Here is a 27880-nt window from a genome sequence, read left to right as displayed (position 1 = left end):
AATACGTTTTACATGCTAAAATAATTTTCGTCTTCTGAGACGAAAATAATTTTTCGTGACATTGTTTAACTCGTTCTCAAAAACTATAGCACATCATTAAGTTATATTTTTTAAGGGAAGCTTTCTACCATCTTTATCTTTAAACTGTGTAAGTTTAACTTAAACCTGTGGACAATGTGCTTTGTGTCATACAAAAAGTACCCAGGGGTGGATTTCACAAAGAGTTAAGACTAGGCTTATCTTGACTTAGGACGAGTTACTCGTCCTAACTTAGGACTACCCATACGCTTTTAATATCTCCAAACTTTTTATGAAATCGACCCCAGACCCTTTGTATCTCATCAGGAGTCTAAGAATACAAAGTCTTCAGTCTCTCGAACCGGTGCGATGAGTTGGCCGTTGTGGTCGACATGTCGCACCCTCAGGTAGCGTTCTGGTTTGTCCGTGTCGATGGCATGCTGGCTGTTCCAGTCTTGACACTTACCGTCACGCAGAATGAACATGGGGTAGTCCCCTGATGTGCCACTTAAGCTGGGGGACTGGACAATCTAGAAAAATAATCAAAACAAATTGAGTGTGATTCAAGACTGTAAATCTTCTCTTACTACCATTGTTTTGTACGACGCCTCATAACATTGGTAAAGTGTCGTGGATGAGTGAGTACGAGCATCGAATTCAAGTTCTTGTGCTAAGTCACCGGAGTGTGGGTTCGAATCCAAGTCGTGACACTTGTGTCCTTGAGCAAGTTCTTGTGCTATTACGATAAGTCACCGGAGTGTGGGTTCGAATCCAAGTCGTGACACTTGTGTCCTTGAGCAAGATACTTGTGCTATTACGCTAAGTCACCGGAGTGTGGGTTCGAATCCAAGTCAGGACACTTGTGTCCTTGAGCAAGATACTTATGCTATTACGCTAAGTCACCGGAGTGTGGGTTCGAATCCAAGTCAGGACACCTGGTCCTTGAGCAAGATACTTGTGCTATTACGCTAAGTCACCGGAGTGTGGGTTCGAATCCAAGTCAGGACACTTGTGTCCTTGAGCAAGATACTTGTGCTATTACGCTAAGTCACCGGAGTGTGGGTTCGAATCCAAGTCAGGACACTTGTGTCCTTGAGCAAGATACTTGTGCTATTATTGCTTCTCTTCACCCAGGGGTATAAATGGGTACCTGCGAGGGTAGGGGTTGATATTGTGAATGAAACAGCCTTCGGAGCGCCATGGCAGCTCAGGGCTGTAATACTCCCTATACGGAGCTGAGAAAGATTAAAGGGATGTTTTTGGCCCAATGACCAGGGGACTAATGTAAGCACATTGATATGGTTTATTGTGAAATGCGGTATACTATAAGAATTTTGTACTATTATTATTATTATTTGGTGTAAGTGAAAACTGTATGATTTGAAACTCCAGTGGTGTGACAACTAGGTCAATCAAGAACCTATTATTACTCTGTTTTGCTAACAGCAGTCTCTGGCCCTTTTTGAACCACATTTTTGGCTTCGGCTTAGCATCCATTATTATTTTGAGGCTTCAAACAGACAGACTGTCCCTTAGTGGATCGATGGGACTTCTCACTATTAACTTCACTGCTGCAGAGTGAACAAAATTGTGCTTACCAGAATAAGGTTACCAACCAAACTACTGTGTCACATGTACAATTTGTGACTGGTATCCTGCTCATTTAAGCTAAGCAGCTCTATGAAATTGGACCCACTCTTACCTCTGGAATAATTTCACAGAATCTATGGAAGTCCTCCTCCGTGCGTAAGTAGAAACCGACAGTACAACTTGGATCCATCTTTGAAATGGCCATCTTTCTTGGTGACATACAATGAAACGACTGAAGCGGAACAACAATTCAGAGATGTCAGATAAATTTGATAATGTCTGGTAAAGTGACTTGCCTGGTCACGAGTGAATGCTAAATTTTAATTCCTTGCTAAATTTTAATTCCTTGGGTCTGACACAGTGCTGAATGGGTAGGGGGTAGCCTGAACATCTGGTATTTTGAGATACATGAGTTATGTCAGAACAACCCTTTAGAACCTACTGGTGGCATGCACACATGTGCCATCAACCCAAAATATGCACAGGCCTGTATGCTTTGTTTTGAAAGAGCAAGGGCACCAAGGCATTTTCTTCTTGGTAAAGGGCACATAACACGTATGAGGAAATTGTAAATTTCTACTGGAGCATTTCAAGGGCACCAAGGCAATCACAAGGGGGCATGGAGGCACCAAGGCAATCACAAGGGGGCATGGAGGCAATGACAAGGGGGCACCAAGGCAATCACAAGGGGGCATGGAGGCAATGACCAGGGGGCACCAAGGCAATCACAAGGGGGCATGGAGGCAATGACCAGGGGGCACCAAGGCAATCACAAGGGGGCATGGAGGCAATGACCAGGGGGCACCAAGGCAATCACAAGGGGGCATGGAGGCAATGGCATTTATTGCCTCCAGGTTGCCTCCGTGAAGTATCAGGCCCGTGCAGTGCATGCCTAATATTGCGTATTCATACACAACAAACGCTTTCAAACACCTGCAATTGGGAACCGACTATTGTCCCTCTTTTGTTTTGGCAGCAGCTCCCATCGTTTTGCACACATTCCCCAACTTCGCCAATCCTGAGACCCTATTGTCCTTAAGGTTACGAGTCCCCGGTTTGAATGTGCTTACCTAACAAAACACATACAGTCATGTTTGTTTGTAAAATGGGATTCATTAATGAGTCAGTCAACTCACTGTTAGACTTGATTCAAGTCTTAAATTGCGGTTATTCTTCTGCATCTCAGCCACGGAGAAAGCCCCCACATTAATAGCTATCACGCGCCCTAACTCGCAATCTAGGCTAAATGACGAAGGCTAAATGACGAAGAAAGATCACAAGAGGGCATTGTTTGTAGCAGCTATTAAAAAGCCATGATCAAAGACTTGGAACCAAACTCACTGTGTACATGAATAACCAAACTTGGGATGAGAGAAAAATCAAAAAGTCCTCATTGGGAATTCAAGCCAAGACCCCTGATACTCTGGGCTCACGCTCTACTAACTGAGCTATGAGGTACAGCGATAGACTCCCTTAGGTTTCCCTAAAAAACACATTTTCCTCTTGGTGCTGCATGGATATAGATGTGACAACTAAACACAGAACATTGACGTGACTACTCGTACTTACACTGAGTGAGAATTCCCTGGTTCTCATATCTACAAATGGCTGGCAGTAGTGTGGATCCAGATGAATCAACTTCTCTTCTATAAATAAAATACATGTACACACACGTTTATTTATTATATCTTTCTGGTACTAGAACCAAGGATGCCTCATACTGGACTTTAATCATTGTAGCTCGCAAACCTGTTAACAATGGTGCTTAGTTTGTGAGCCAGAAACACCCCACTCTTCAACGATAAGTGTTCAGGGTTCTTTTACTGCACTGCGCTGCATAAATGTCTCATAATTATTACAACAAATCCCACCAGTATAAGGGAGTTATGGCTAATGTCTCATCCAAAAGACAAAGCAATTATGGTGAAACATCTTGCTCAAGGACACAAGGGCCATGGCTGGGGCTTGAACCCCCCACTCTGCTGATACATTAATTCGGTGCGCTTAACCTTTCAGCCATGCCACGCCACGATACTGACGTCATATTTACAAGAACCAGAATGATTTTCTGATACATGTGGTTAATAAAAAGCTAAGAAAATAGAATTAGCTTTTGCAAACTGCTTACCAACCAAAAGCACCTATGGTATAAATGCAAAAAATAGTTAATGGCTTGACCTTTCGACCCCTAGCAGAGTCTTTCTCTTCAGCCTTCAGAAACAAATCTGCTAGAAAAAATCTGCTAGAGTCGAAACATCAGGCCATTAACTATTTGTTTTAACAGAAAGTTACTAACAATGGAACTACAAATGGTCTCTTGGACTAAACTGGGTCCATATAAGTTTCAATATACATGTACAAGTACCTTGGAATCCAACATAGTACAGTGAATGCCTCGGCCGTCCGCCCATTATCCCAATACAGCAGTCCAAAGTGAATAGTTTCTGAATGGAATTCACATAGATTGGGTTCACTTCATCACCACCGAGCCTAACAGGCACGAGGATTACCACGGCACACCACGGTGACCTCTCAGTCCTCAATGTCACCTCTTTGGGTGGTGTACGTGTAACGTCCACAGACGGTTTCACCACTTTGGGTGAGGTACTTGTATTTTCCACAGACGGTTTGACCTCATCAGTTGGATTGTGACTGGCACCTTGGTGGACATTCAACCTAGTGTCATCTCCCCCCTGGGGTGATTGTTCATGGCCGTTCCTATTCCGAAGCAAATGGCGATTTGGTTTTGGGGAGACTACAGGAGGGCTTGTTGGTTTTCTCTTGGTTTGGTTTGTGTTTGAGGCAGTACAACAACTGGGGTAGTCCGGTGGTGGGTCTAGAACTTTGGTATGAGTTCCGTTAACATCACTGTTTCTTGTGGTGTGAGTGTGGGCCGGACGCTTGCCGTTGCGCTGATGTGACTCAACTACTTCCTCAGTCCTTCCGTTGACTATGATACTGGTATTCACTGGGGAGTGAGGCATTGGACTGTGGACAACAGCCGAGTGAGTAGACGTGTTCACTGAGGCTTCCACAGTCTGCGGAATAGGGGTACGGAAGGAAGTGGTTGGGGAGGGCGTGCGGTTTGGAATGTTGGGGGATAGGGTAGAGGGTGATATGGGGGAGGATGATGTTGATTCTTGGTCACTGTAAACAGGCTGCAACGAACATGGACGTTTCCTCTTGCACAGGTCTAGAACATCTTGCTTGTATACTAAAAAGAAATAAACCCAAAAGATCCATATTAAAGCGACCTTCATATTTTGTGCCCATTGGAAATTGACTTAAAAAACTGACAACACATTTTCTGGTAGTAACCAAGATTACTAGATAGTTAGAATGAAGTTCCAATACAAATGGCCTACAAATGGGAACAGTTCAACATACAAACAGAAATGACCAAACGAATGAAATGATTGACGATAAGAAGCCAGCATGTACACGTACATGTCTGAGTGCAACAACATGTGTACTCAAATGGAAATGTAGTCATGATGCACAATGGTAATTGAAAAGACTAACAACACACACTGTTTACATAAACAAACGAGTATCAATCCAGTTAGCAGGATTTGAACCCGTAACCTCCAGATTTGCGTGGCAGTGTTCTTTCGCCAACTGAGCTATCCTCCCCAAAGGTCATGGGTTTGAATCCCAACCGAGTAATACATGTATGCCTGTAGTTTTGTTCACACAACTTGGGAAAGTACCGAGTATACAGTGCTAACACACATCAGTGCGGTGTATGGGTAAAACCAAAATTAATATTCTTCAACATTGACATCTATTAGGCCCCAATGTTGGCAGTTTGGCTAAAATGATAATCTATGAACCCTTCTACACACTCACTTGTACAGTCTTGAGCGACATAGACAGAGACTTGCTCTAGCAGTGGGTTCAGCTCTGTTGCTTTATCCATAGCTTCCCTGTATTGGAGAAGAAGAACACAAAACCAAAACACAGTTAATGGGTTCAACGTTTGCATTCCTTCAGAAAACAGACAGGGTTTGCCCAAAACCTTTTTTAGTGACAAGCTAGCAGGACCAGTTCGCTTGTCATTTCACTAATTCGTCAGTTTTTTCACTAGTTCATGGCCTGAAGTTTCGACCCTAGCAGAGTCTTTCTCGAAAGCGAAAGAGAAAGCCTTTAGAAAGACTCTGCTAGGGTTGAAATGTCAGGCCATTAACTACTTTTTGCATTTATACAAATGGTCATTTTGGTTGGTAAGTTGTTTGCAACAGCTAATTCTATTTTCTCAGCTTTTTATAGTCTGTATTTCAAGAAATAGGGATGTTTTTCAACACTGAACAAGCCAGCCAGACCACTTACATGTAGAAGAGATTTTTGACAGGTCCTCAGGTGTTTTATTGGCCAGCGGACTACTGTTAAGGGAGAACGCTGATACAGGTCATTACTCATATCCTTGACTTACAAGAATGCTGGTCAGGTAAATACAACTACCCCAACCCAACCAACCTATACCAAAATTAAATAACAACATCTTTCAGGACTCACTTGAAAATATGTGCCACAGACGCTGGGCCGTACCAATCCCCAGCTTTCTTGCCAGTGCTCCTTCCAAGCTCAACCAGTCTATGTAATGAGAATGGACTCATGTCATCAGGTTGATCACCAAACCATCTGACAATCTCATGATGGAAACGTTGCTCCTGAGTCGTCTGCTCATTGTAGTAGTTCCACTCTGAGGAGACAAACAACAGAATACTTTTACTCTTTATTGCGCTGACAGGCTTTAGCCACCGGTTTAAAGATAGTGGACACTATTGGTAATTGTCAAAGACCAGTCTTCTCACTTGCTGTACAATGTATCTCAACATATGCATAAAATAACAAACATGTGAGAATTTGAGCTCAATCGGTCATCGAAGTTGGGAGATAGTAATGAAAGAAAAAACACCCTTGTCACACAAAGTTGTGTGCTTTCTGACAGTGTCTGATGCTTGATTTCGAGACCTCAAATTCTAAACCTGAGGTCTCGAAATCAAATTCGTGGAAATTTACTTCTTTCTCAAAAACGACTCCACTTCAGAGGGAGTCGTTTCTCACAATGTTTTATACTACCAACCTCTGCCCATTACTCATTACCAAGAAAGGTTTTGTTACCAATAGTGTCCACTGCCTTTAAACCCCTTGAAACAAAAAGTTGAAATAAAAAGTAAAAAATAAAGATCGCATGGCCACAATGGGAAAGAGGACTCTTTAGGATGCTGTTGTAACCTGTTTTTATGGGGTTGCCATTTGCCAAAAAAACAACAAAAACAAGTAAACAATTAATGAGTCCATATGATTAATTTATCACTAAAAAAAAGGTTAAATGCATGAAAGGGTTAAAATAGATGTAAAATTATTCGGTTTACCCATACACCTACATGGTGTGTTATAACAACAAACCTGTGTAAGTTTTAAGCTCAATCGGTCAGTGGAGTGACAAGAAAAAAACAGAAAAAATCCTTAAATGTTTTTCCGGTTTTTGGACCTGCAAGATCAAAACTATTTGTTTTACTTTTAATCATTTCTCAAAAAGTATTATTTTTCAAGCAAACATATTTCAAAGGGAGTTTCCCAACATGACCGTCTTTATATCATGTGTGCAAATCTTTGAACATTTTAATCTTAACTCTTACCAATGTTACGCACACCCTTTAATAAATTTGTCAAGCTTTTTAGTCATGACTTGTCTGTTTTTTTTCTCCCGAGGGCAAATTGATCGGAAATCATACTTAGTAATGAAACATCATACCTAAAGCCAGGTACATACTTCCTGGGAATGCGATAACATTTCTTGACATCCTAGGGCTATTTTTGCAGTGAATGTTTCGCAGAAGTAAAACACAAGTCAACAGAGGCAAATTGATTTTTGCAAATGTGTGAAGTCACAACATTTGCATTCGCAGGAAGTATGAACCTGGCTTTACACAGGGTTAGGGCACTGTTGGGGATTCAAGTCAACGTACCTCTACCAAGGAAATGTTGCACCAGAGCCTGCGCAAGCATCATCTGACCACTACGGAGCATACAACCCCACCCACAGTCCGTGGTGTACGAGGATCCAGCTAATTGGGGGAACTCCCTTCTGTAGGTCAGCCAGATTAAGGAGGAGAATTCTCTCTTGAAGAGCTCCATGGCAGGTGACTTGACTGTATCCAGGCCAGGTACTAGACGCTCATCTTCTAAATCTGTAAAGGTGGAAAATACATAAAATGGTCTGGTTCTAAGAAGATGATGTTTAAGGAATCTTAAAGGAAAGAAATACGTTTGATAATCACTCTTAATGGCAATAAACAACTTACTTGCTTAGAAGCCTACAGCAGTTTTTGATAGTATAAAGCATATTGAGAATCATTTCACTTTAAAGTGATGTGGTTAGGGACGAAAATGTTGTTATATGGAACCTGAGAAGTGTTTCTGAAAGTAACGTTTCAGATTGAGTTTTCCAATTATAAATTGTTCTTCATGCATGGACAAATTTGCTCAACTGATAAGTTGAGAATTAATCTAAACTAAATTCTCAGAACTCTTACAATTGTGTGTTTAAAATGAAAATGACCCCCCCCCCATAAAAACCAAACAAACCTTGGGGCAGCACACCGATAATATGCCAAGATGTCAAGAAATTATTGTACTTTTGTCATATTATCATCCACTTTGATACAACAAAAATAAATGTACTTCTTCGCTCCTTAACTTTGGAATGCTCTCCCACATGCAATCAGGATCGCCAACAATACTGGTACATTCAAAACATTGCTCAAAACCCATTTTGTTCCGCCAGGCTTTTTATTAGATTTTTATATGGCCTTGTGCCGACTTTTGTTTAATTTCTGTTATTTGATTTTAACTATTGTTCTCGTAATTTTCAGTGTAATTTCCATTTTAAAATATTGTTTAATTATTGTTAGTATCTTTATACTGTTGTAATGCGCATCTGTACCCATATATTTGTTGTGAAACTTGCGCATAATAAATGAATAAATTATTAATTATTATTATAGGTATCAAGTACACACTTCACATCCTCTAAAATTTCAATTTGTTTTTAACTCTCTGGAAATTAATTAGTTTTTTATGTACAACAAAATCAAGTACAGTTCTACTGGTACAAAATTAACCATTTCACCTTGGCATAGCAGTGAAAGTGTATTGCCAACGTATTGCACAGGAGGTATTTTAAGTGACCATATGTTTAACGATATAAGTAGGTCTATGTAACTTTTGAGTTAAGTGTTCCAGTGAATTTCACCCATTGTCAATATGGCATACTCTCTACTAATTAATCTAAATTAAACAAAGGTCAGTTCTAGGTCAAATTGAAGTATGTACATGTACACCCCATACAGCAGTTTGTGTGTACATAGAATAAGTAATCAGCAAAAAAATAATAAATAAATACAGATCTATTTCACCTTGCACTTGCAGCACGCCATGTACATGTAGGTACATGCATACACGTAGCCTATTGATTTGTTGAAACACCTGGTTTCAGGATTGACTCATTTAAGCTATGATTTTGGTTTGACTATACACCAATGTATGATTAGTGTTGTACACAATGGTATACACAATGCAATCCCAAGTAATGGGATTTGAACCCAAGACCACCAAAACTCTAAAGCAGATGTCTTTTACATGTGTCACTGTGTGTCTAAAGCCCGGTTCATACATGTACTTCCTGCGCATGCGATTGCGAAACGAATGCTGACGTCACAAATTGTGCTCAACTCTCTTGCGAATATGGCAGCAAAAGAGGAGTTGTGACGTCAAATTCACATCAAATTCGCATTGCGTATGCATTCGCAGCAAGTATGAAAAGGGCTTTACTCCTGCCCCAAATGAAAACACCATCATTGGGTGCCTAGTAGATCTTGTCATACTCGTTGGAGGCATTCCTGAGTTTCCAAGTGTCCAATAAAGTTCTCCCCTGGATTATTTCAAGCCCCAATGTGTAATCTAAAGCATTATACAATGTAGATGGTTTGATTTGGATGATTCTTGTGAAATTAGTACTAAGAAATATTTTATAATACTTTTGTTTTTCTTGAATTGGCCAAAATTTGAGTACGGTATCGGCACGCAATTTGTGCTAGCTTTTGCATGGTGTCCCTCGAGTACATTGTACATGATGTTTAATATTAACACCAGAGTGGTAAACCCTCTGATGGAACCCACCTTCAGGCCTGTGCATAAACGTCTTCCCAAAGATCCAGATCGGCTTCGCGAGACTGAATGCTGTTCTTGTCTTGACAGTCCAACCTGAAACATAAGAACAAGATAAACTGCTTAGGAGTTGGGCACAAAATCAACAGTTAAATAAGTTGAGAATAATTCCTGATTTTGCTTCATGTTGCTTTTATTGCATTTCACCGTTAAAGGAACACGTTGCCTTGGATCGGTCGAGTTGGTCTTTGAAAAGCGTTCTGTATTGTTTTTATAAAATCTGTATGGTTAGAAAGACGTTGCAAAAGTGGAATACAATGATCCACACAAACATGCCTCGAAATTGCGTGGTTTTCGTTTTGCCTCATCGACAAACACGGTCGGCCATTTATGGGAGTCAAAAATTTGACTCCCATAAATGTCCGACCGTTTTAGTTCGCGACGTAAAATAAAAACCGTGCATTTTTGAGTGATACTGGATCATTATATTCTACTTTTAACACATCTTTCTAACCATATGCATTTCATAACAAACGGTTTCAAACGCTTTTTATAGACCAACTCGTCCGATCCAAGGCAAACGCGTGTTCCTTTAATTTGCCTTAAACCCAAGATAAATCGCCTCCTTAATTTTGGCGCGAACCGCGGGTATTGTTGTATCGTTTCATTGTTTATTATTTTAGAGTATAGTTTATGTCATTATTATTGTATATTTTGTATGATTCATTCTGTTTTGGGCCAAAGACCGGTACTAACGTCTTTGTGTGTCTTCACCCAACAGATTCACCGTTTTTGCAGATTCCAATTAAACTAAAGGGCAGAGATGGTTCTTGTGATTGATTTAGCCGAGTAGCGCATATTAATGTTGCACAGGCTGTATACTCCCCACCAGGGAGCTGAGATGGTTTAAGGAGTGAATTAAGGCCCAGTGACCAGGGGTAATAATGTGAAGCGCTTTGGGACGCCCTCCCGGTGTAAAAAGCGCTATATAAAAACAGGTTATTATCATTAGATTAAAGAGCTACTAGCTCAGTCACATTGAACGTCGTTTCTGCCTGTACTTATTCCGACGGTCACATAAAGAAAACCTGGTTGCTAAACTGATGTAGACACTTCAAACCTCAAGCCAGCTGTTATTCAACTCCGGGGAGAATAATGTAGAGTAGTGTGCAATGGACTAAAGTCATGTCACACACAACTCCCTGCATACTGAGGTAAAATGAAAAGCCTCAAAGCGTAACTTCATGTCTTATTATGAAGTAAGCAAGAGTCTCGGCAAGTGGGACCATCAACGGATTCAAAGTCTCACCATCAACATCAACGATTACATCACGATTACTCAGTTTATATTTTGTCAACGGAAGTACCAACGAAAGCACAAAAATGTGCTTAGTCAGGCTTAGAAGTCTCGGTCGTCTGTCAATAGCAGAGGATGGGGTGCGGTGTTACTAAAGTGCATTGGAGTAGCACCCCCTCTCTGGTTTTCAGAGAGCCCTGGAAACAACAGTGAGTAGGGATTCATGTCATGTCTATGACTAAACGTATCAAAACCTTTTAATACCGATATGAAAGGAAAGTGTCCATTCCTGTCTCAGCTTCATTGAAAAACCGTGTTACCTTGAGAGAGGATAACATAGATAAACCAGCCAAACCTTGACCAGGTCAACATTCATTGTTGTACCATTACTGTACCCTACGAAACTCTCCCGATAAACATCCGTGATAATTAAAGGGAAGGTATACGCTTGATAATCACTCTCAACATTAAAGGCAGTGTACACTATTGGTAATTACTCAAAATAATTATTAGCATAAAAACTTACTTGGTAACGAGTAATGGGGAGCTTTTGATAGTATAACACATTGTGGGGACAGCTCCCTCTGAAGTGACCTAGTCTTTCGAGAAAGAAGTAATTTTCCACGAATTTGATTTTGAGACCTCAGATTTAGAATTTGAGGTCTTGAAATCAAGCATCTGAAAGCACACAACGTCGTGTGACAAGGGTGTTTTTTCTGTCATTATTATTACCGATTGAGCTCAAATTTTCACAAGTGTGTTATTTTATGCATAATGGTGAGATACACACCAAGTGAGAAGATTGGTCTTTAACAATTACCAATAGTGTCCAGTGTCTTTAATGACAATAACAACTTTGTGTTAGAAGCCTACAGGAGCTTTTGATAGTATAAAGCATTTTTGAGAAACATTACACTTTTACGTAATGTGGTTATATAAACAGAATCGGTCTTTATGCCCCTAAATTTGAATCTGGGACAGACTGCGTATTCCTATTTTAGGGATTATTTTTTCTGCATGGGCATTATTATTAGCTGTATATTTTAAGGCAATCTCTCGAAACCTTTTGAAATGAAACCTTCCAATGTTAGTTTTATTGCGAACATCTACATAGGATTCAAACAATCGACAGTTCCAAAAAACAAACACCTGTTTACTTTGCCTTTAAAAACAATCAGAGTTTGAGTTTTCAGAATCAGTTCATATCATATCCTGGCAGGATGGACCCTGATGGTTTGACCTGAACTTTACATAGTTCATCGGTACCAAAAGAGCAATCTTCCAATGATGTCAGAAAGCTGTCACTGGTGAATTGAAAGTTTTTCTTATACCGGTATTGACATTTCTGGAAATGTGGACTTGCTTATTTTTGGAAATAGAAGATTGGCAAAGGATATGCCTTTCTGAAACTATTTGACTGAAATAGTCCATGACTAAGGCAATACAATGATCATGATTCATGTGTGTACAGTATGCGGACAGACGTCAACAAATTATTCTTGAAAAAAACATTTTAACATAGAGTGAGTAGAGTGTGTGGGGGGAGGGGGAGTTGCCTGACACACAAAACTTGGTCCAGTATTTTTTACATTTTAAGTGGCACTGAAAGAGAGAGAGGAAATCAGCTGATCAGATGAAAAGTTGCAAGCATGCCAGTACAATAGCCCAAGAATGAAGAAGCTACAATAAAATAATTTAGGGGGTAATCATCCTTATTTGCAGCTAGAGCTGAATTGCGAACAATGTGTTGGAGAAGCAGGCATGCAAGGGTGCCTTCAGCTGCCAGCCACTCCAACCCATTATGACCACGGAGAACAGCCAAGATCGAAAGTGTTTAATTTTTTATCGAGGGAGGAAAACCGGAGGGTCTGGAAAACCCTTGTGGCACAACTCAACTCACATATGGCCCTAGCCGTGAATCAAACCGGGGTCACCTTGGTGAGAGGCGAGCGCTTTACAATGAACCCAATATCATTACACTGTTGCTTACCCTGGCATTTTGTTTATGGGTCTCTGCTAAAAACCATGGGCGGCATGAATGTTGACAAAACAAATTCAAAAATCATAGGGAAGGGCTACATGCTTGCAAAACCAGTTGTGTCGCTCACAACTATTCCTGACAACATAATTTACTTAGGAAACACAATCAGACATCAGTCACACAATCCTTCAACTCAATCATTTCAGCACAAACTTTGCATGTTGTGAATTAAAAATTAGTTGCGACGAATGTCGAAGTCGCAACTAGCTGCGTGCCTATTCGAGTAGTAAATTTCACAAGTCACTTATAGGCTTAGATCTGACTTACCATCTCTCACATTCTTCCCATAGAATATCTCAGAAAAGAGAAAACTACTCATTACGTAGTTTCTGCAGAGAAAGATTGTCTTCTTCTTTCCACTTCGGGCAACTTGAAGCACACGGTGAAGTTTCTTCTGAGGCATTTTGTCCGCTCACTTCTTGAACTCAAAGGTAATCACGCTGACTCTCTTGGTAGAAATTATGAGATATGATTCCAACACAATTGCTTTTTGTACATGTAGAACATCAAAGGTTTGAAGAGTTTCATCACTGATATGAAGGCCAATTAGCTATTGAGAAACAGCGAAACATCTCTGCTCAGTTTCGCTTTGGAATTTAAGTCCACTTTCAGTCACACGTCATAGTTAATGCAGCCCTTCAAGATTGTGTACATAATCACAGTGAAGGCTCCACTCGTTTTATCAGAACATTGTTTCTTGATCAATACCAACTGCAGGCAAGACGAGGAAGGACCAAGTTTTCAAAATAGAGTTGTTGCGGTCTGCTAATTTGTCAGTTAAGTATTTAGTGACTCATTCAGATGTAATTCCCTTTTATGAAAGTATTTTTGAAAGTGTCAGCGTTATATCTTTGACGACAGAAGTCATATCCAAGGACCCTTTCACTTTAACAGTGTATTCCAATGATTCAGGAAATCCTATTTAACACAAAGTTCACAGTTCATACTTCTGTAATCACCTGTGATCATGGTGACTGTGAATGTTGAAGACTCAAACTCAGGGCTACATTTGCAATTACCAGAGTTTTGTTTTTTCGTAGGAAGCAGAAACGTCAATGTTGACACCTATAGACAAGGATAAACACAGCCATCACAGACTTGCGTCGATACACAGCTTACTGTAGAACGTGAGCAGTCCTGTCTGATGACGAAGCAGAGTATGACCAGAAATCATGTGTACATACGGCAGTCAGAGGGCATTTCCTGTTGCCCGTTAGTCAAGTAAACCTACAGAGATCTTCCTTCGCCATCCAGTGTTTTAAGAAACCACTCCCTCAACTAAGGAGCTCAACGTGGCTGAGGTTGAATGAAGATAACGCAAAACTTCCTCAAGGAAAGACGCTGTACTTAAATTCGGTTACGTAGGCAAGTCTTGTTTATTGTGCTCCAAAGGAACAACTTTCCCCAAAAAGCTCTCGGGAACAGATACCAAGAAAAAAACACCTTATCAAAATAGATTTGAATAAATGCCAACTGCCTAAAATTACTTGATTCTTTTTCTACAACTCTGAGCACACTTCTTTCTGCAGACTTTATTATTAATTGTTTGGGATGATTCCCAAATTACATACTCCCATGTGACTGAAAGAGCGAGTCATACATGTAACAAAACCATTCAAACCCATCAGAGTAAAACTTTGGGGAAGTTAAAAACAAAAACCTAATACAAAGTTCTGGCACGTATTTGCTGTAAAATGTCAGATTTCTAAGCCACATCAGACATTGGCTTGATGACCTAATTATAAAAATATATGTTGGTGACAAAAAATTCTTGGGAGTTCCCTTTACTTTATATTCAGAAAGTGATAAAGGAAATATAATAACTTGTAGCTCATGGTGAGTAATCCTCTGCAAGACACAATGGGATTCTTGTTGGCCTCTGCATATGTTATGAATATTCAGTGAGGTCAGGCCAGACAGTATTTTAACTTTGTTTCTTGTTCATGTTGTGTAATAATTAAACAAAATATGAAGTTAACATTCAGAAATAATTTAGAAAAAAGAAGTACCCTTTATGTAGGCCTACTTAGTTAGGATTTGGAGCAGACATGTCTGGACTGTGTAAGGCAGTGGACACATGTTGGTAATTACTCAAAATAATTATTAGCATAAAATCTCACTTGGTGTAAAACAATGTGATAACAGCTCCCTCTGAAGTAACGTAGTTTTCGAGAAAGAAGTAATTTTCCAAGAATTTGATTTCGAATCTGAAAGCACACAACTTCATGTGGCAAGGGTGTTTTTTCTTTCATTATTATCTCGCAACTTCGATGACCGATTGAGATCAAATTTTCACAGGTTTCTATTTTATGCATATGTTGAGATCTTTGACAATCTTTGACAATTACCAATAGTGTCCAGTGTCTTTAAGTCACTGCAACCTGGGCCTAATTTCATGGAGCCACTTTAAAGCACAAAATAAGATCACTTATCAATCGTTTGCAGAAATGAGCAAGATACTGTAGTCACAAATTGTACATAAGACATGCTAGTTTGTCTGGTAACCTTCTTCTGGTAAACAAAAATTGTTTGTGCTTAGCTACCTTTTTGTGCTTGAAGGCACTGGACAAGCATAAAAACATTAATTGGTAACGAGCAATGGAGAGCTGTTGATAGTATAAAACAACAGAGAAACGGCTACCTCTGAAGTAACGTAGTTTTCGAGAAAGAATTAATTTCTACAAAAATATTTGAATTTGACTTCGCGACCTCAGAATTAGGTCACAGGAACCTAGTGTTGGATTCTCATCCATAAATCTCTAAACTCTAGCACAACTCTCTTGACCATTACTCAGTAGACCCCTTGGTCTTAGCAAACTGCTGTATTCATCGCTTTGCAAATGGGCATACTCCGGGAAATAGCCATCCCTGCTCCGGGGAAGGGGTAAGCCTAAACGGTAAAGCCCTGGGGTAACCAGAAGAGAACCCTGTGGAATATGGGGCATAGTGTGAAAGTGCGCTGGGGTAACCGTGGGGTAAAAAAAGTCCTAGGGCTTCCCAGGGCTTTCCCCAGAGTATTCCAAGGGGATAAGAGTACAGTGTGAAAAGGGCTTTTGAGAGGGTGTGGACAATTTCTTTTTGCTAAGGTCACTTACAAATTTGAAAAATCTTGGTATTTATGGTGAACTTTTTACAAGAAAAACACCAGGTCAACAGAGGCCATGGCCTCAGTCATGTCATTCCAGGCCGTCGTACATAATCCTTTGTACTATGTTCAGCAAGACACAGAGCATCAACCGTGGTCTTGTAAGCTGTCTTGTTCTTGTACTCTAAGACAGGGATATCCGCACATTTGTGGGCAACAAACTTAATGTAACCACTTTAGAGTCATCAAGTACATGATACATGTAAGTTAAAGGAACATTACAGAATTGGAAAGAAAAACACTTGTCTAAGATCACCGATTTACATAAATCTTACACGGTCCAATGATGATGATAGTAAAAAAAATCCCTTGAAGTATTTTTGTCTGAAATGTTGTATTTGTTGAGAATTAAATATCATAACTAATTTCCAGTTTGGAGTTAATCGCTCAGTAGGCATTTTATTCATTTTTTTGTATCAATGTCAAGCAAAATGGGCAATGGGCGCTTCACTTTTTTCTTGTGACCCAGATGGCTGATCGATCTCAAACTTCTATATAGATTTGTCAGTTTATGGTGGATTATGTACATAAAGTGCTACACTGCCAGCAACTGTTTTGCTATTAAACAAAAACCAATTATGTAATGTTCCTTTAACCTCCACCACCAAGGAGTGCAATGGAAATGACACACTGCCAAGCTTCCTGATCCAGTTAAGGCATCAATGAGGGATACAGATGTGAAATGATGCTCAACGACGCAGTTTGCTAATCAAAGAAATCTTCCAAAGAGTATCTTCTTAGTTGTGTCTTGGAATCGATCAGCAAGAATCTAAAGATAGCTAGTTTTTTGAAGTCCATTGTCCACTTTAAATAATAGATTAAAGGGGAAATTGATCAGAGTGGTTTTCACAAAGAGTTAAGACTAGTCTTATCTCGAGTTGGGATGAGTTCTCGTCCTAACTTAGGACTAGCCTTAAGTTTTAATATCTCCTAGGCCTAGTTAGGATTGTAACACACTTCTTGCTCGTTCTGTATTCTGGTAGGCTGAAACACGGTCACGTGGGATTAACTAATATAGGCTAGTAATCGCGCGCGCGTGTTTTGCGGGAATAGTACCAGAGCGGGCAATAGTCTTTGAATATAGTGCCCGCGGTAACATCGCCCTCTCTTGACTTGAACCGTGAACAATAACTACAAAACTCATTTTTCTGTTCTTATTGACATTTAAGACCGAGCTTTGTTATAAACACATATTGACTGGCATATTTCGGTAACTAGTGTTCGTCTATTCCCCCTCAGGCCTGTGAGTGACCAGAATAGGGGCCTATTTCCCTAGGCCTTAGGCCTCGGGGGAAATAGGTCGCTCTTCTGGTCACTCAAAGTCCCTCGTGGGAATAGACGTATACTAGTTACCTCGTTTCCAGTCAATATGTGTATACTAGTCCTAGTTTCATGTCGGACTAGTCCTAACGATTGGTAAAAGTGACCCAAGGACTGTGTTAGCTCTTTTCATAGGATTCATCTTACTAGTGTGCCATATTTGCTTGTTTTATATCAGAAATAAAAAGCTCCAAAGCCCTAGTATAAGGAGGCTGAATTGAGTTTTATTTTTACATCATTAAGAACGCACAAAAATATGAATAGTCAAAAAGACAAAATACGTGGATATGACATTTGGACAACAATGACAGCAACTCAGACAATGACATGGTTCATCAAATGGTACAAACATTATTGTACAAATGTTTGCCTTAACCATTGAGCAAAGTGTTCTATTAATATTGTTCAATCATGAGACAAGACTATTGAAGTGAATGTATTGTAAATAGTTTGCGTAGGTTTCTCTATGCACTGTTCTACATGACACTCACTCACTCACTCAGTCGACCCAAGTTGTCGCGTTGCCGCATGTTTGAGTCGGGCTCTATGTCTGACACACCACACAACTATATCCTGACACACTAAGTTTTAAAATCTGGAATATTTTGAGGAAGCAACGACTTGAAAGTGGAACATGGTAGACCTAGCTGTATGGAAAAAGTTGAAAGTTCATGTTCATTTTATTAGCCGGTATTATTTGTTAGCCCCAACCAAGGGAACACAAGGCAATTCATGTAAACAATACTTTGTGCGTAGTTCTTGGAGGAATACTGCTATTCCAAAAAGTCAGGATGTTAATTGACATAAAGTGAGGCCCTTTAAACAACTCATGTTTAGACCCCTCCCCCATTCCCCATTAAAAAAAAACACCCACAACAACAAAAACATCAAACAGAAAGGAACACCATCAACAAAAACTACCTCAATCCATTTAAAGCCAATGTACTCTGTGCCTGTAAATATAATGAACACATTAGGTCTATAAATAACATATTCAGGGTTTTCTGGAAATGTCTGAACTGGGAATGGAAACAACAATGCGAATAGCTTGCCATTCAGTTACAATTCAAACCGAAAAACGAATCATCCTTCAAACTCTAAATGGTATCCTGTGTAGTCTACCTTGTGCTAGACTTGATGACAAGTCACAAGTCAGTGTCTGATGCCAGCGCTGCCTATTACAATATTAACAATCAAGAACAATTTATAAAGCGCAAAACAATAGCAGATCGACTCTGCCTCAAGGCCCTGGAAAGTGGAAAAGTAATGTGTCTGGACCAGACAAAAATTTACAAAGCAAAGCGCCATCCACTCCAAAACACACAACCTGCCCTTCATGCAACAAACACAGTGCGATTATAATTTCATGCAATCCCCAATGGTCGTCGGTGTAATGTCTTGAGTTGGTCCTGCTCTAAATAACACACATATTTTATTATTGGGATCAAGGATGTGTGTACCAACCCCCAAACTACTGTACAGGGGAAACGATACACGAAGACTACAAGCTCTACACCAATGCCATCAGTTGAGGCTAACAGATAAAGGATTATGTGATGTGTCATGGGGTTATCGACTGTTATGTGATGTGTCATGGGGTTATGGACTGTTACATGTCTTCAAGAAACACATGCTCAGACAATGACTATCTATGTAGCTTGTGGGTGTTACCTAATCTTCTATGGATTAACCTAACTAGACTTTAACCTACATGTACGTACAAAATGAGATCATGAAAATTGACAGTACACGTAGTACATTTTCACCACTTCCTACGTGTCTATAACTTTTTGAAATAAATGCAAATCTGTGTGAAACTGTGTTTGTAAACAAACATTTCATAATTTTGAAACTTAACAACTGAAGACATCATGTGATCTCCCTGTTCATACTGATGTAATGAAAGTATGACTATGATCCAACAAAAGTCATATAATGACATTTCCTTTTTATCTCTAATGTGCTTTCTTTATTTCCCAATTTTTTTTAAAGAAACTTAATTAAAGAAACATATAATGCAAGATTATGAGCTCGTTTGTTTTCTATTAAGTGTATCAATGAACTAAAATTGCTGTCAAAGTTGAGGAAACCCCATGGATTGCAAGACCCAACAATCAACCATTGCTTATTTTAATAGCCACAATCAAATATGACTGCATTTTACCGTGCTTTACGTACTAGCGGTTGAACACGCACAAAATCCCAATAAAAAAATAGAACCTGGGGACCAGTTTAAAAATTTCCTTTTTTGTGTGTGTAGGTTTTGTTGTTTGAGGATGTGAGTTAATTTACAGCTCTAAAAACCAATGATTTTCATTGCTGCCTGGAATCTTTGAACCAAGATCTTACAAAACAGCGCCCTCAGTTGTCAAGGAAAAACTACATTGCATTGTACATGTACCATGGTAATGGAACATCTTTTAAGTGGCTGGCACAGGCACACAGTCCTTTCTCTATCACACTGGGTATTAATAATTTAGTACATTTAGTCACCAACCAAAGATAATAGAGCGCCGCAAGGCGCAAGATGCGGAACTGAAGCTTTATCTATTGTTGCCTGGTTCTTGATAATTTACCTCGACGTGTCTCGGTAAAATGATCACGAACCAGGCCTCGTTGAGATTGAACCACTAGTTGAAAACCTCTTCACCACACATTGATTCCCTTATTTAGGGTTAGTGTACTGTATGTTTCTCTGGATGTTTGGTTTCAAAGATAGATGAGAGTGAAAATTAAATATACTAAACTTGACTTTGACTGTACACAAATTTAGGAATCATCCCCAAGAGTATCTTCTTTTAAAACCCAAATAAACTTGAACAAGCAACAAAACATTGCACATTGGGCCAGATAAATAGGCCTAAAAACTAGCATTTGCTTTTACTAGTCTTTTACTTAAATCCTTATAAATAAAAGTAAGCCTTAATATTGCTAGTAATTGGTCGAACTAGTAAGTAAAATCAATGCTTGAGGGACTCTTCTTATTGAGATGTAAATAAAACCGACATTTTACTATTACCTGATAGTTTCACAAGATACTGGGCCGTGTAAAGGCCAGCATTAACAAAATGTCAATAAGTTTAAGATCAGGCATGAGAATTTGCTCAAATCTCTATAAATAACCTTTTACTGGAAAAACACCATTTACTTGAACGGATTAGTAAATGGTCACAATAGCGGGGTATTCAGGAGTATAACAATAGAGGCATGGACTTGCTGATCAATAGTGATTAACTGAAATGCAGGAAGGGCAGTTTCCACTTAGTCAAGTTTTTGATGGCGGGAGTGGCTATGATGAGGAAACAGCCAGCCTCTCCACGCCAGCGCTCCAGAGATTGGTTCTTTTAGAGCAATTAAAGTACACAACAAATTTATAAGTAACATTTATAGTTGGATCATTAGACCAAGGGAAAATAACCCTTTAATACTGACCCGATACCGAGCCATATATGCAACACTGTTGTTCAAGTTAAATCTCAAGCTCCTCATGCAGTAGCTTGTAAAAATGAAAGTAATTGCTACAGTATGTTAGTAAAATGTCGTTTTTATTTATATGTCTATAAGTGAAAGGTAACCCAGCGAGCAAAATGTTCATGCCTGATCTTTTACTTTTCAGTCTTCTTGCTAATGCTGAAACTTTAACTTGATAAGTAATTGCTAGTTTTTATTTATCCGGCCCATTGTATATCTGTATTATCTGTTCAGTCCAAACTCCACTATCGAGATATCAATGGGACAGGCTACGCATGGTGGCTACGGTAGTTGTGGACTAATAGTGGGCCCCCCGAAAAACCAGGGGTAGCATTCTCCCTTAACAGTGGTCCTCTAGCCAAATGCTTAAAACACCCGAAGACCAGTCAAACTTTTCTTCAAGTGGTCCGGCTGGTTAGTTCAATGTTGAAAAGCATCCCTATTTTGAAATAAGGCCAATGAAAAATGTGATGGACTTGTATTTACAATTACGAGTCAATTGGTCCTGTTGGCCAGTCACTGCAAAAATTAACCCCACTATAACACAACTATGTGTGTAAAACATAGTTGGGTTATAACCCTTGGACCCCAGAGCGCTTCGTACCAGGTTTTGTTTACAGTTACACTAGAGAGGTCTGAAACCTTTAAATACTTTGTGATGTACTTGCAAGTTTGATCAAGCATTCATGTACTTTGTCCACATAAACAGTTTGAAGCAGGGGGCTGCTTAATGCATTTCTGTAAATTGAAGCTGGAGTTTGCAACACATTTAATAAATACATTTTTCCTAGTATGTGTCCGTTAGTGCATAGTTTTCTCTAAAAAGTTTAACAAACTCACTAAATATACTTGATTATGCTTGGCCTCCACTTTGCTCACTCTAGATTCTCAACACCACACACAAGAACTCCAAGCTTGTTTTGCGCTTATAAGCAATCATAAACGATGTGACAGTGCTGTCCACAATGGATTTGCATGGTTGTTCACTCATCTGCTTACAAGAACCTCCTGCAAGTTAGCAGGTCTTTTGCTTTTTTGCAAAACAGCCATGCTACACTGCAGAACAAGAAACTATGCTACAATGTAAGTAAAGTGTATGCTTAATGAAATTTGGCTCAAAAAAACACTTGCTTTATATATCACAACATTCTACGTCATTTTCTGCTATAAAGAACTGACTCTACGGTAGTACAGTTAATTACGATCCTTTAAGCTCAAGTAGTAGTCCAAGCCTATTTCTATACCACTCGCCCAGGTAATAGTTAATAAGCAGGACAGTTCTTTTCAGAACTGAGAAGTCCTCCGCGGTAGTAGAAATAAGCAAGACAGTTCTCTAAAAGAACAAACTCTACCTGGCAAGTAGATACACAAACGGTGTTACTGCAAACCAAATATTTAGCTGAGAAAATCTTGCATTCATTTTGCATGATCGAAATAAAATCTCATTTGCTAAAAATACGAATGACATGAGGGTTTCGTATTGCGTGAATAAAAAAAGCACCACTTGTGCTCAAAATTTGCCTAGTGCCAACTAAGCCTGGGCTACCAGTGCAACAAGAGTCGAAGTCGCGACTATTGATTGCTTAGTTGAGTTGCGCAACTACCGTTTTTCAACTACTCGATTAATCATGCCGCCACGACTACTCAAAAAAAAGTTGCGGCTTCCTGCTTGGTGAACCAATTGTATCACACATCATTGACGCTTTAATATGACCCTTCAATTCAAAACTTTGAAAGGTGAGCAAATTTTAAAATTTGCGCACCTTTCAAAGTTTGCGCCCAACACCAGGAAGTTTGCTTGAGTGCCAACTCTGTTTCATTGCTCCACATGACACACCCAGTCACCCACTTATACATACCATATTTCATATTGTTCCACATGGATAAAAACTTGGTTTTCACTTTCTCCGTTGAGAGGTCATCAGAATCCTCCCCATCGTCTCGCTGTGTGCCTTGGTCAGACAGCGCTCCCTCGTCAGACGCTGATCTGTGATAGGAGTGTCCCTTTTTCTCTCGGAGCTTCATCACCGAAGCCCGGTCTGTCGAGTTGCTGCGAAAATGCAAGCCCCCCTCCGAAAACCCTGGATTGGATTTGCTATGACTGTGAGTCCTATGTTTCCGCATTGATTTCTCACCACCCTCTGGCGGCTCTAAGCTCGAGGAAGTTTTTATCACAGGTTTCATTTCTCTGCTTACTCGAACCATTCCTGTAGGTGTGCTTGCACCAATCTTTGAACTCGTACTCGTACTATGATGGTTTGTCTTTTTGTTTGATGGTTCAGATTTTGTCAGGTTCATCACATTTAAACTTCGGAAATTAATTTTACCAAAGGGATTACTGAGTGAGTGTCGAGAGTTCTGCTTGGGATTAAATGTTGTTGATGAAGACTGGGCAGTTTCTTCATCCATTTTCTTATTATAAATATCTTCACTTACTGGTCTTTTTGTTTTGGAAGTGGAATTTCGTGATGATTGGTTTTTCTCTCTCCGAGGGAGCTTTACTTGGCTGTGATTTTCCATGGTGGAATCTTGCACTTGCGTCAGCTTGGCATCCAGCATGTCGGGGGACAGTCCACTGCCGTGTCCAGTACTATGTGTCCCACCCTCTTTATGGTCCACAGAGCCTGTTGTTCCCCCGGCATCAGTGGGTGAACTACCCGTCCCATTCGCCGTGCTACCCGCCTGTGGTGTCTGTCGTCTGCCGATCACGCTATCGTCTAAATCCATTATCTCCGAAAATGTCTGTTTTGTGCTTTTCCAAACCTCGGACATAGGTTTGCTTAGGAACTCCATCGTTCTACTAGCTACATTGTAGCTAAAATCTCGAAAAAGCCCAACATTCCAGACGCAGGAATGAAGGAATTCACAGCGAAACTTTTTATTATTATGCGCAACTAAAAATACCTGTCACTTGGTAGCGGCCATTTTGCAAGATTGAACATCCGGAATGATTGGTCATGTGACATAAAAAAAAAAAAATAACCATCCATAATCAACACATCGGTGTCAGATGATCTCACATCACGTAACAAGACGGATGCAAACGACAATTAATCATTCATTTAATAATTACCCAGAAAAATGTTGTACTATTACTTGTAATTTTTGTTCAGAACAAACCCTTCAAAAAACGAGGGGTATTCAATTTGCAAAGAACGAGACCTCACTAGAAGTTTGTTTTCTCCCGAACGGCAAATAAAAATCACAAAAATACCATGCAATGATGGATATGCCGCTGGAAGGGGTGTGGCTGGCCGCTAACTTGGGTGTGGTCTTGTGGGCGTGGTGCGGGAATCATTGGGTTGTTTCAATTATGATGAACATGCAGAACCAAGAATATTAGGCTTGGAACATCAGAAGGGGAGGGGTGTACAAGGTGTGCCCAACTTGGGTGTGGTCTTATGGGCGTGGTGGGAATATTTTAACTGTTCAAATTATGATGAGCAGTAGGAGGAATCAAGATTGTTATAAATTAACAATGTCAATGTGGCTAGAGGTATAGACCAATATCGCGCAAGTGCTCGTGGGCGCCGCCATGGGTGCCGCGCGCCACTGCTGTCTTTGTGCTTAGTTTTGTGCACAAAGACATGATAAAATCGTTTTCCTTTTCACTCTTTATGGAAATTGAATGTCTTCCTCGACAATCTATGCAATTTCCCTGACATGGCTACATGATATAATGATATACTACATGCTTGATGATTTTTTAAATTAAGCTTTTTAGACCGATCCGACGCGCACCAGAAATAAGTTTGCGGTAAAAAGGGTACTGGTGTGGGCGTGGCATTATTATACATGGTATGGTGGGGAATTTTATTTATTTATTCATTTTATTTTAACAAAACAGATAGTGGTATGCATGAGATCGACGGTGGTATTTGATGTAAATATTCTTATAAACGCAAGTTGGAGATTTTAGCATTTTGTAAAACAAAATCATTGAATGAATCGACTACCCGATAATATTGAGACTATGTAATCGATTCCAGTAGAAAGATCCCTCAAAACAAGATGGCGGCCTCCGGTGGGAAAGGACAGCGGGCGTTTGCCCAAAAGTTGAACAAGTGAGTAAATATGATCGCTAGATTTCTCTTCCTTTATATTTGGTTTGATTTGCGGGTATAGTTTTGAAGCAATATATTGGTACGTATTAGATGGAAATAAAACAGTGAGTGTCTAGATCACAGAATTGGTGATAATCCCCGTCGGGATGCGGCTGTGTGCAAAAATAGTCTTGCATGTCTTGCGCGGGCCGCGGGATTAAGATTCAGGAAGTAAACAATGTGATCATGATCTCAAGGATGGTCCTAGTATTACTAGCATGGAGGAATAAATTAGACCCCTCCATGGTACTAGCTACGGATAACTTTCCGTATGACGCCACCACTTTTTCACTCATTTTTACAAAAAGGGATATATCAATCAGGTAAATTAGTAGTTGCGATAATCGTAACCCTCCATCCTCCCGACGGTCGGAGACCGGAGGGTTACGACACAAGACTGATATTATCGGTGTAACTAGCAGTTTTGACCAGTTTTTGCCAGACTCGTGATCAGATTCGTCCTTTTTTTCCACTTTCCAAAATCATGACAGACATTCTAAATACATGGAGTTGATCTTTATTGTATGACAACGTCATCTGGAACCCTTAAAACTACATCATGAAAATATTTGGCATAAAAAAACGACAAAAACTTACCAAAAGACTGACCGAATATATCCATAATCCATAGCGGGACCAACTAGTGATTTTGATGTCGTACTTGCTTGGCAACAACCAATCAGCGTGACCCAACCATCGATGTCGTATGCGTATCGGCCATTCCAGCTTGCAAACTCACCGCACTGTGTGTGTAAGCACCGATCCCCCGCACCGAGTGCGCAGCATGCAGGCATGTACATGTACATGTATTGTGTACACTTGCACACACAACGTCAGGGTGTGTTTGGCCATGTGGGGGTATGGAGCAGCACACGGTACTTACTTACGAGCTGTATAGTTTGTGCACGCACGATGTTCACACAGTACATGTACATGTACATGCCTGCATGCTGCGCACTCGGTGCGGGGGATCAGTGCTTACACACACAGGCGGTGAGTTTGCAAGCTGGAATGGCCGATACGCATACGACATCGATGGTTGGGTCACGCTGATTGGTTGTTGCCAAGCAAGTGCGACGTTCAAAATCACTAGTTGGTCCCGCTATGGATTATGGATATATTCGGTCAGTCTTTTGGTAAGTTTTTGTCGTTTTTTCTGCCAAATATTTTCATGATGTTGTTTTAAGGGTTCCAGATGACGTTGTCATACAATAAAGATCAACTCCATGTGTTTAGAATGTCTGTCATGATTTTGGAAAGTGGAAAAAAAGGACGAATCTGATCACGAGTCTGGCAAAAACTGGTCAAAACTGCTAGTTACACCGATAATATCAGTCTTGTGTCGTAACCCTCCGGTCTCCGACCGTCGGGAGGATGGAGGGTTACGATTATCGCAACTAGTAAATTAGATACTATAGTATTTTATTTCGAATGAAAAAGTGGTGGCGCCATACGGAAACTTTTCCAAACACCAGACTAACGGACTTGACAGGAGGTCATGAGCTAACTGGCCCGAGGCGGGTCCCATGGTTTATCATTAATAACTTGAGTTGATTGAAGAAGTTGAAAATTTTTGAACAAAACAAAAGAGAAAAGACAACATCCATGATTTATATTTTCTTTCTGTTGTGTTTTGTTAACGGTAGTTAAAGTTCATTGTGGCCAATAAATGCAATTGGATAGGTAGCTAGGGAAAAGTTTCCGTATGGCGCCACCACTTTTTCATTCGAAATAAAATAATATATTATCTAATTTACCTGATTGATATAGGCCCCTATCCCTGTTTGTAAAAATGAGTGAAAAAGTGGTGGCGCCACACGGAAAGTTATCCTGGTGTTTTTCAATTTAATAATAGTCATTGAGTCAGAATGGTATCTTTAAGTTTAACAGAAAGAAATGATGTTCAAGTGTTGACTTTGTTTGAGTTTAGTATTTATACAATTCCATGGAGTATAAAAATGCACTAACCCAATTACACACAAAATATCAATCTCCATTTAGTCCTACAAGTTAAACTGTGTAGAAAGCTCTTTCTCATGAAGATTTTGGTCTTGTGAAATAAATTCTGGTTGCAGTAAAAATGTTGAGCCACAAGCCATGTGGTCTTATCAAATTGAGTCCTGGAATTACTGTAGTAGTTTCCAAAATGATGTTTTGTATCCATTATTGTAGGTTTTTTCTTGCCAATTTTAATATTTGGAACTGTGTTCTCATTTGATGCAGAAACCAACCAGCTGCCGATATCCGTCGTCAAGTTTCATCCCATTATTCTGGTCGTGATCTTGCCCGTCTAGGAATAGGAACTTCAGCATCTGGCTCGGTAGAGAGACTTTAAACATTTTTTATTTCAATTTTCACTTGGGTTGTTTTTGACAATACCTTAAAGGGAAAGTATACGTTTTTTTTTTAATCACTCGTAAAATAAACGCCAATAAAATATTACTTGGTAAGACATGCATCAGCTTTCGATAGTTTCAAGCAGTTTGAGAATCATTTGTTAGAATGTTGTTAAGGAAAATATGTCAGTTTTTATCTGTATTATACAACATTGCTTAATAACCAAATAAACCAAATTTCCTTAGTCTTTGACTTTTTATTTGGTGATGTATTTTTATAAATCAAACCAATATTGAATTGAGTTGAATTGAATTGAAATACAAAACGTAAGGGTAAAAATAAATTATATTTCTTATTAATTGAAATAAACACATCTTAAAAAG

General features: G+C 39.7%; 2 protein-coding genes and 1 long non-coding RNA gene across 7 annotated transcripts in view; 2 read left to right on the top strand and 1 right to left on the bottom strand.

The window, feature by feature from the left end:
• Window positions 1–86: 86 nt before the first annotated feature.
• On the bottom strand, window positions 87–23972 carry LOC117297909. The gene is made up of 9 exons (XM_033781090.1): window positions 22917–23972; window positions 9796–9879; window positions 7584–7805; window positions 6124–6310; window positions 5458–5534; window positions 3974–4822; window positions 3178–3254; window positions 1721–1840; window positions 87–548 (listed from the first exon to the last, which is right to left on the bottom strand). Exons 1-9 carry the CDS (start codon window positions 23848–23850, stop codon window positions 342–344), a joined length of 2757 nt encoding a protein of 918 aa, XP_033636981.1. The 5' UTR covers window positions 23851–23972; the 3' UTR covers window positions 87–341.
• Window positions 13447–15235, top strand: LOC117297910. The gene is made up of 3 exons (XR_004519923.1): window positions 13447–13552; window positions 13839–13893; window positions 14162–15235. It is a non-coding gene; the product is annotated as an uncharacterized LOC117297910 (long non-coding RNA).
• A 1091-nt stretch (window positions 23973–25063) lies between the features above and the next one.
• LOC117297396 (dedicator of cytokinesis protein 7-like) overlaps window positions 25064–27880 on the top strand; it is a 48516-nt gene continuing 45699 nt past the window's right edge. For all 5 annotated transcript variants that reach the window (XM_033780403.1, XM_033780400.1, XM_033780402.1 and 2 more), the window contains exons 1-2: window positions 25064–25121; window positions 27384–27480. In XM_033780403.1, coding sequence (XP_033636294.1) covers window positions 25069–25121; window positions 27384–27480 — 150 coding nt within the window. In that variant the 5' untranslated portion in view covers window positions 25064–25068. The remainder of the gene's footprint in view (window positions 25122–27383; window positions 27481–27880) is intronic.

The sequence above is a fragment of the Asterias rubens genome, chromosome 12 (assembly GCF_902459465.1).
Source record: "Asterias rubens chromosome 12, eAstRub1.3, whole genome shotgun sequence".
Taxonomy (NCBI): Eukaryota; Metazoa; Echinodermata; class Asteroidea; order Forcipulatida; family Asteriidae; genus Asterias; species Asterias rubens.
This window is presented reverse-complemented; position numbering and strand designations above follow the sequence as displayed.

Coding starts and splice junctions, on each gene's coding strand:
- LOC117297909 (XM_033781090.1), bottom strand. CDS start 23,850: ATGGAGTTCCTAAGCAAACCTATGTCCGAGGTTTGGAAAAGCACAAAA. Junction 3,255..3,973: donor GTACTATGTTGGATTCCAAG/GTACTTGTACAT, acceptor TTTTATTTATAG/AAGAGAAGTTGATTCATCTG. Junction 1,841..3,177: donor CCAGGGAATTCTCACTCAGT/GTAAGTACGAGT, acceptor GTTCCGCTTCAG/TCGTTTCATTGTATGTCACC.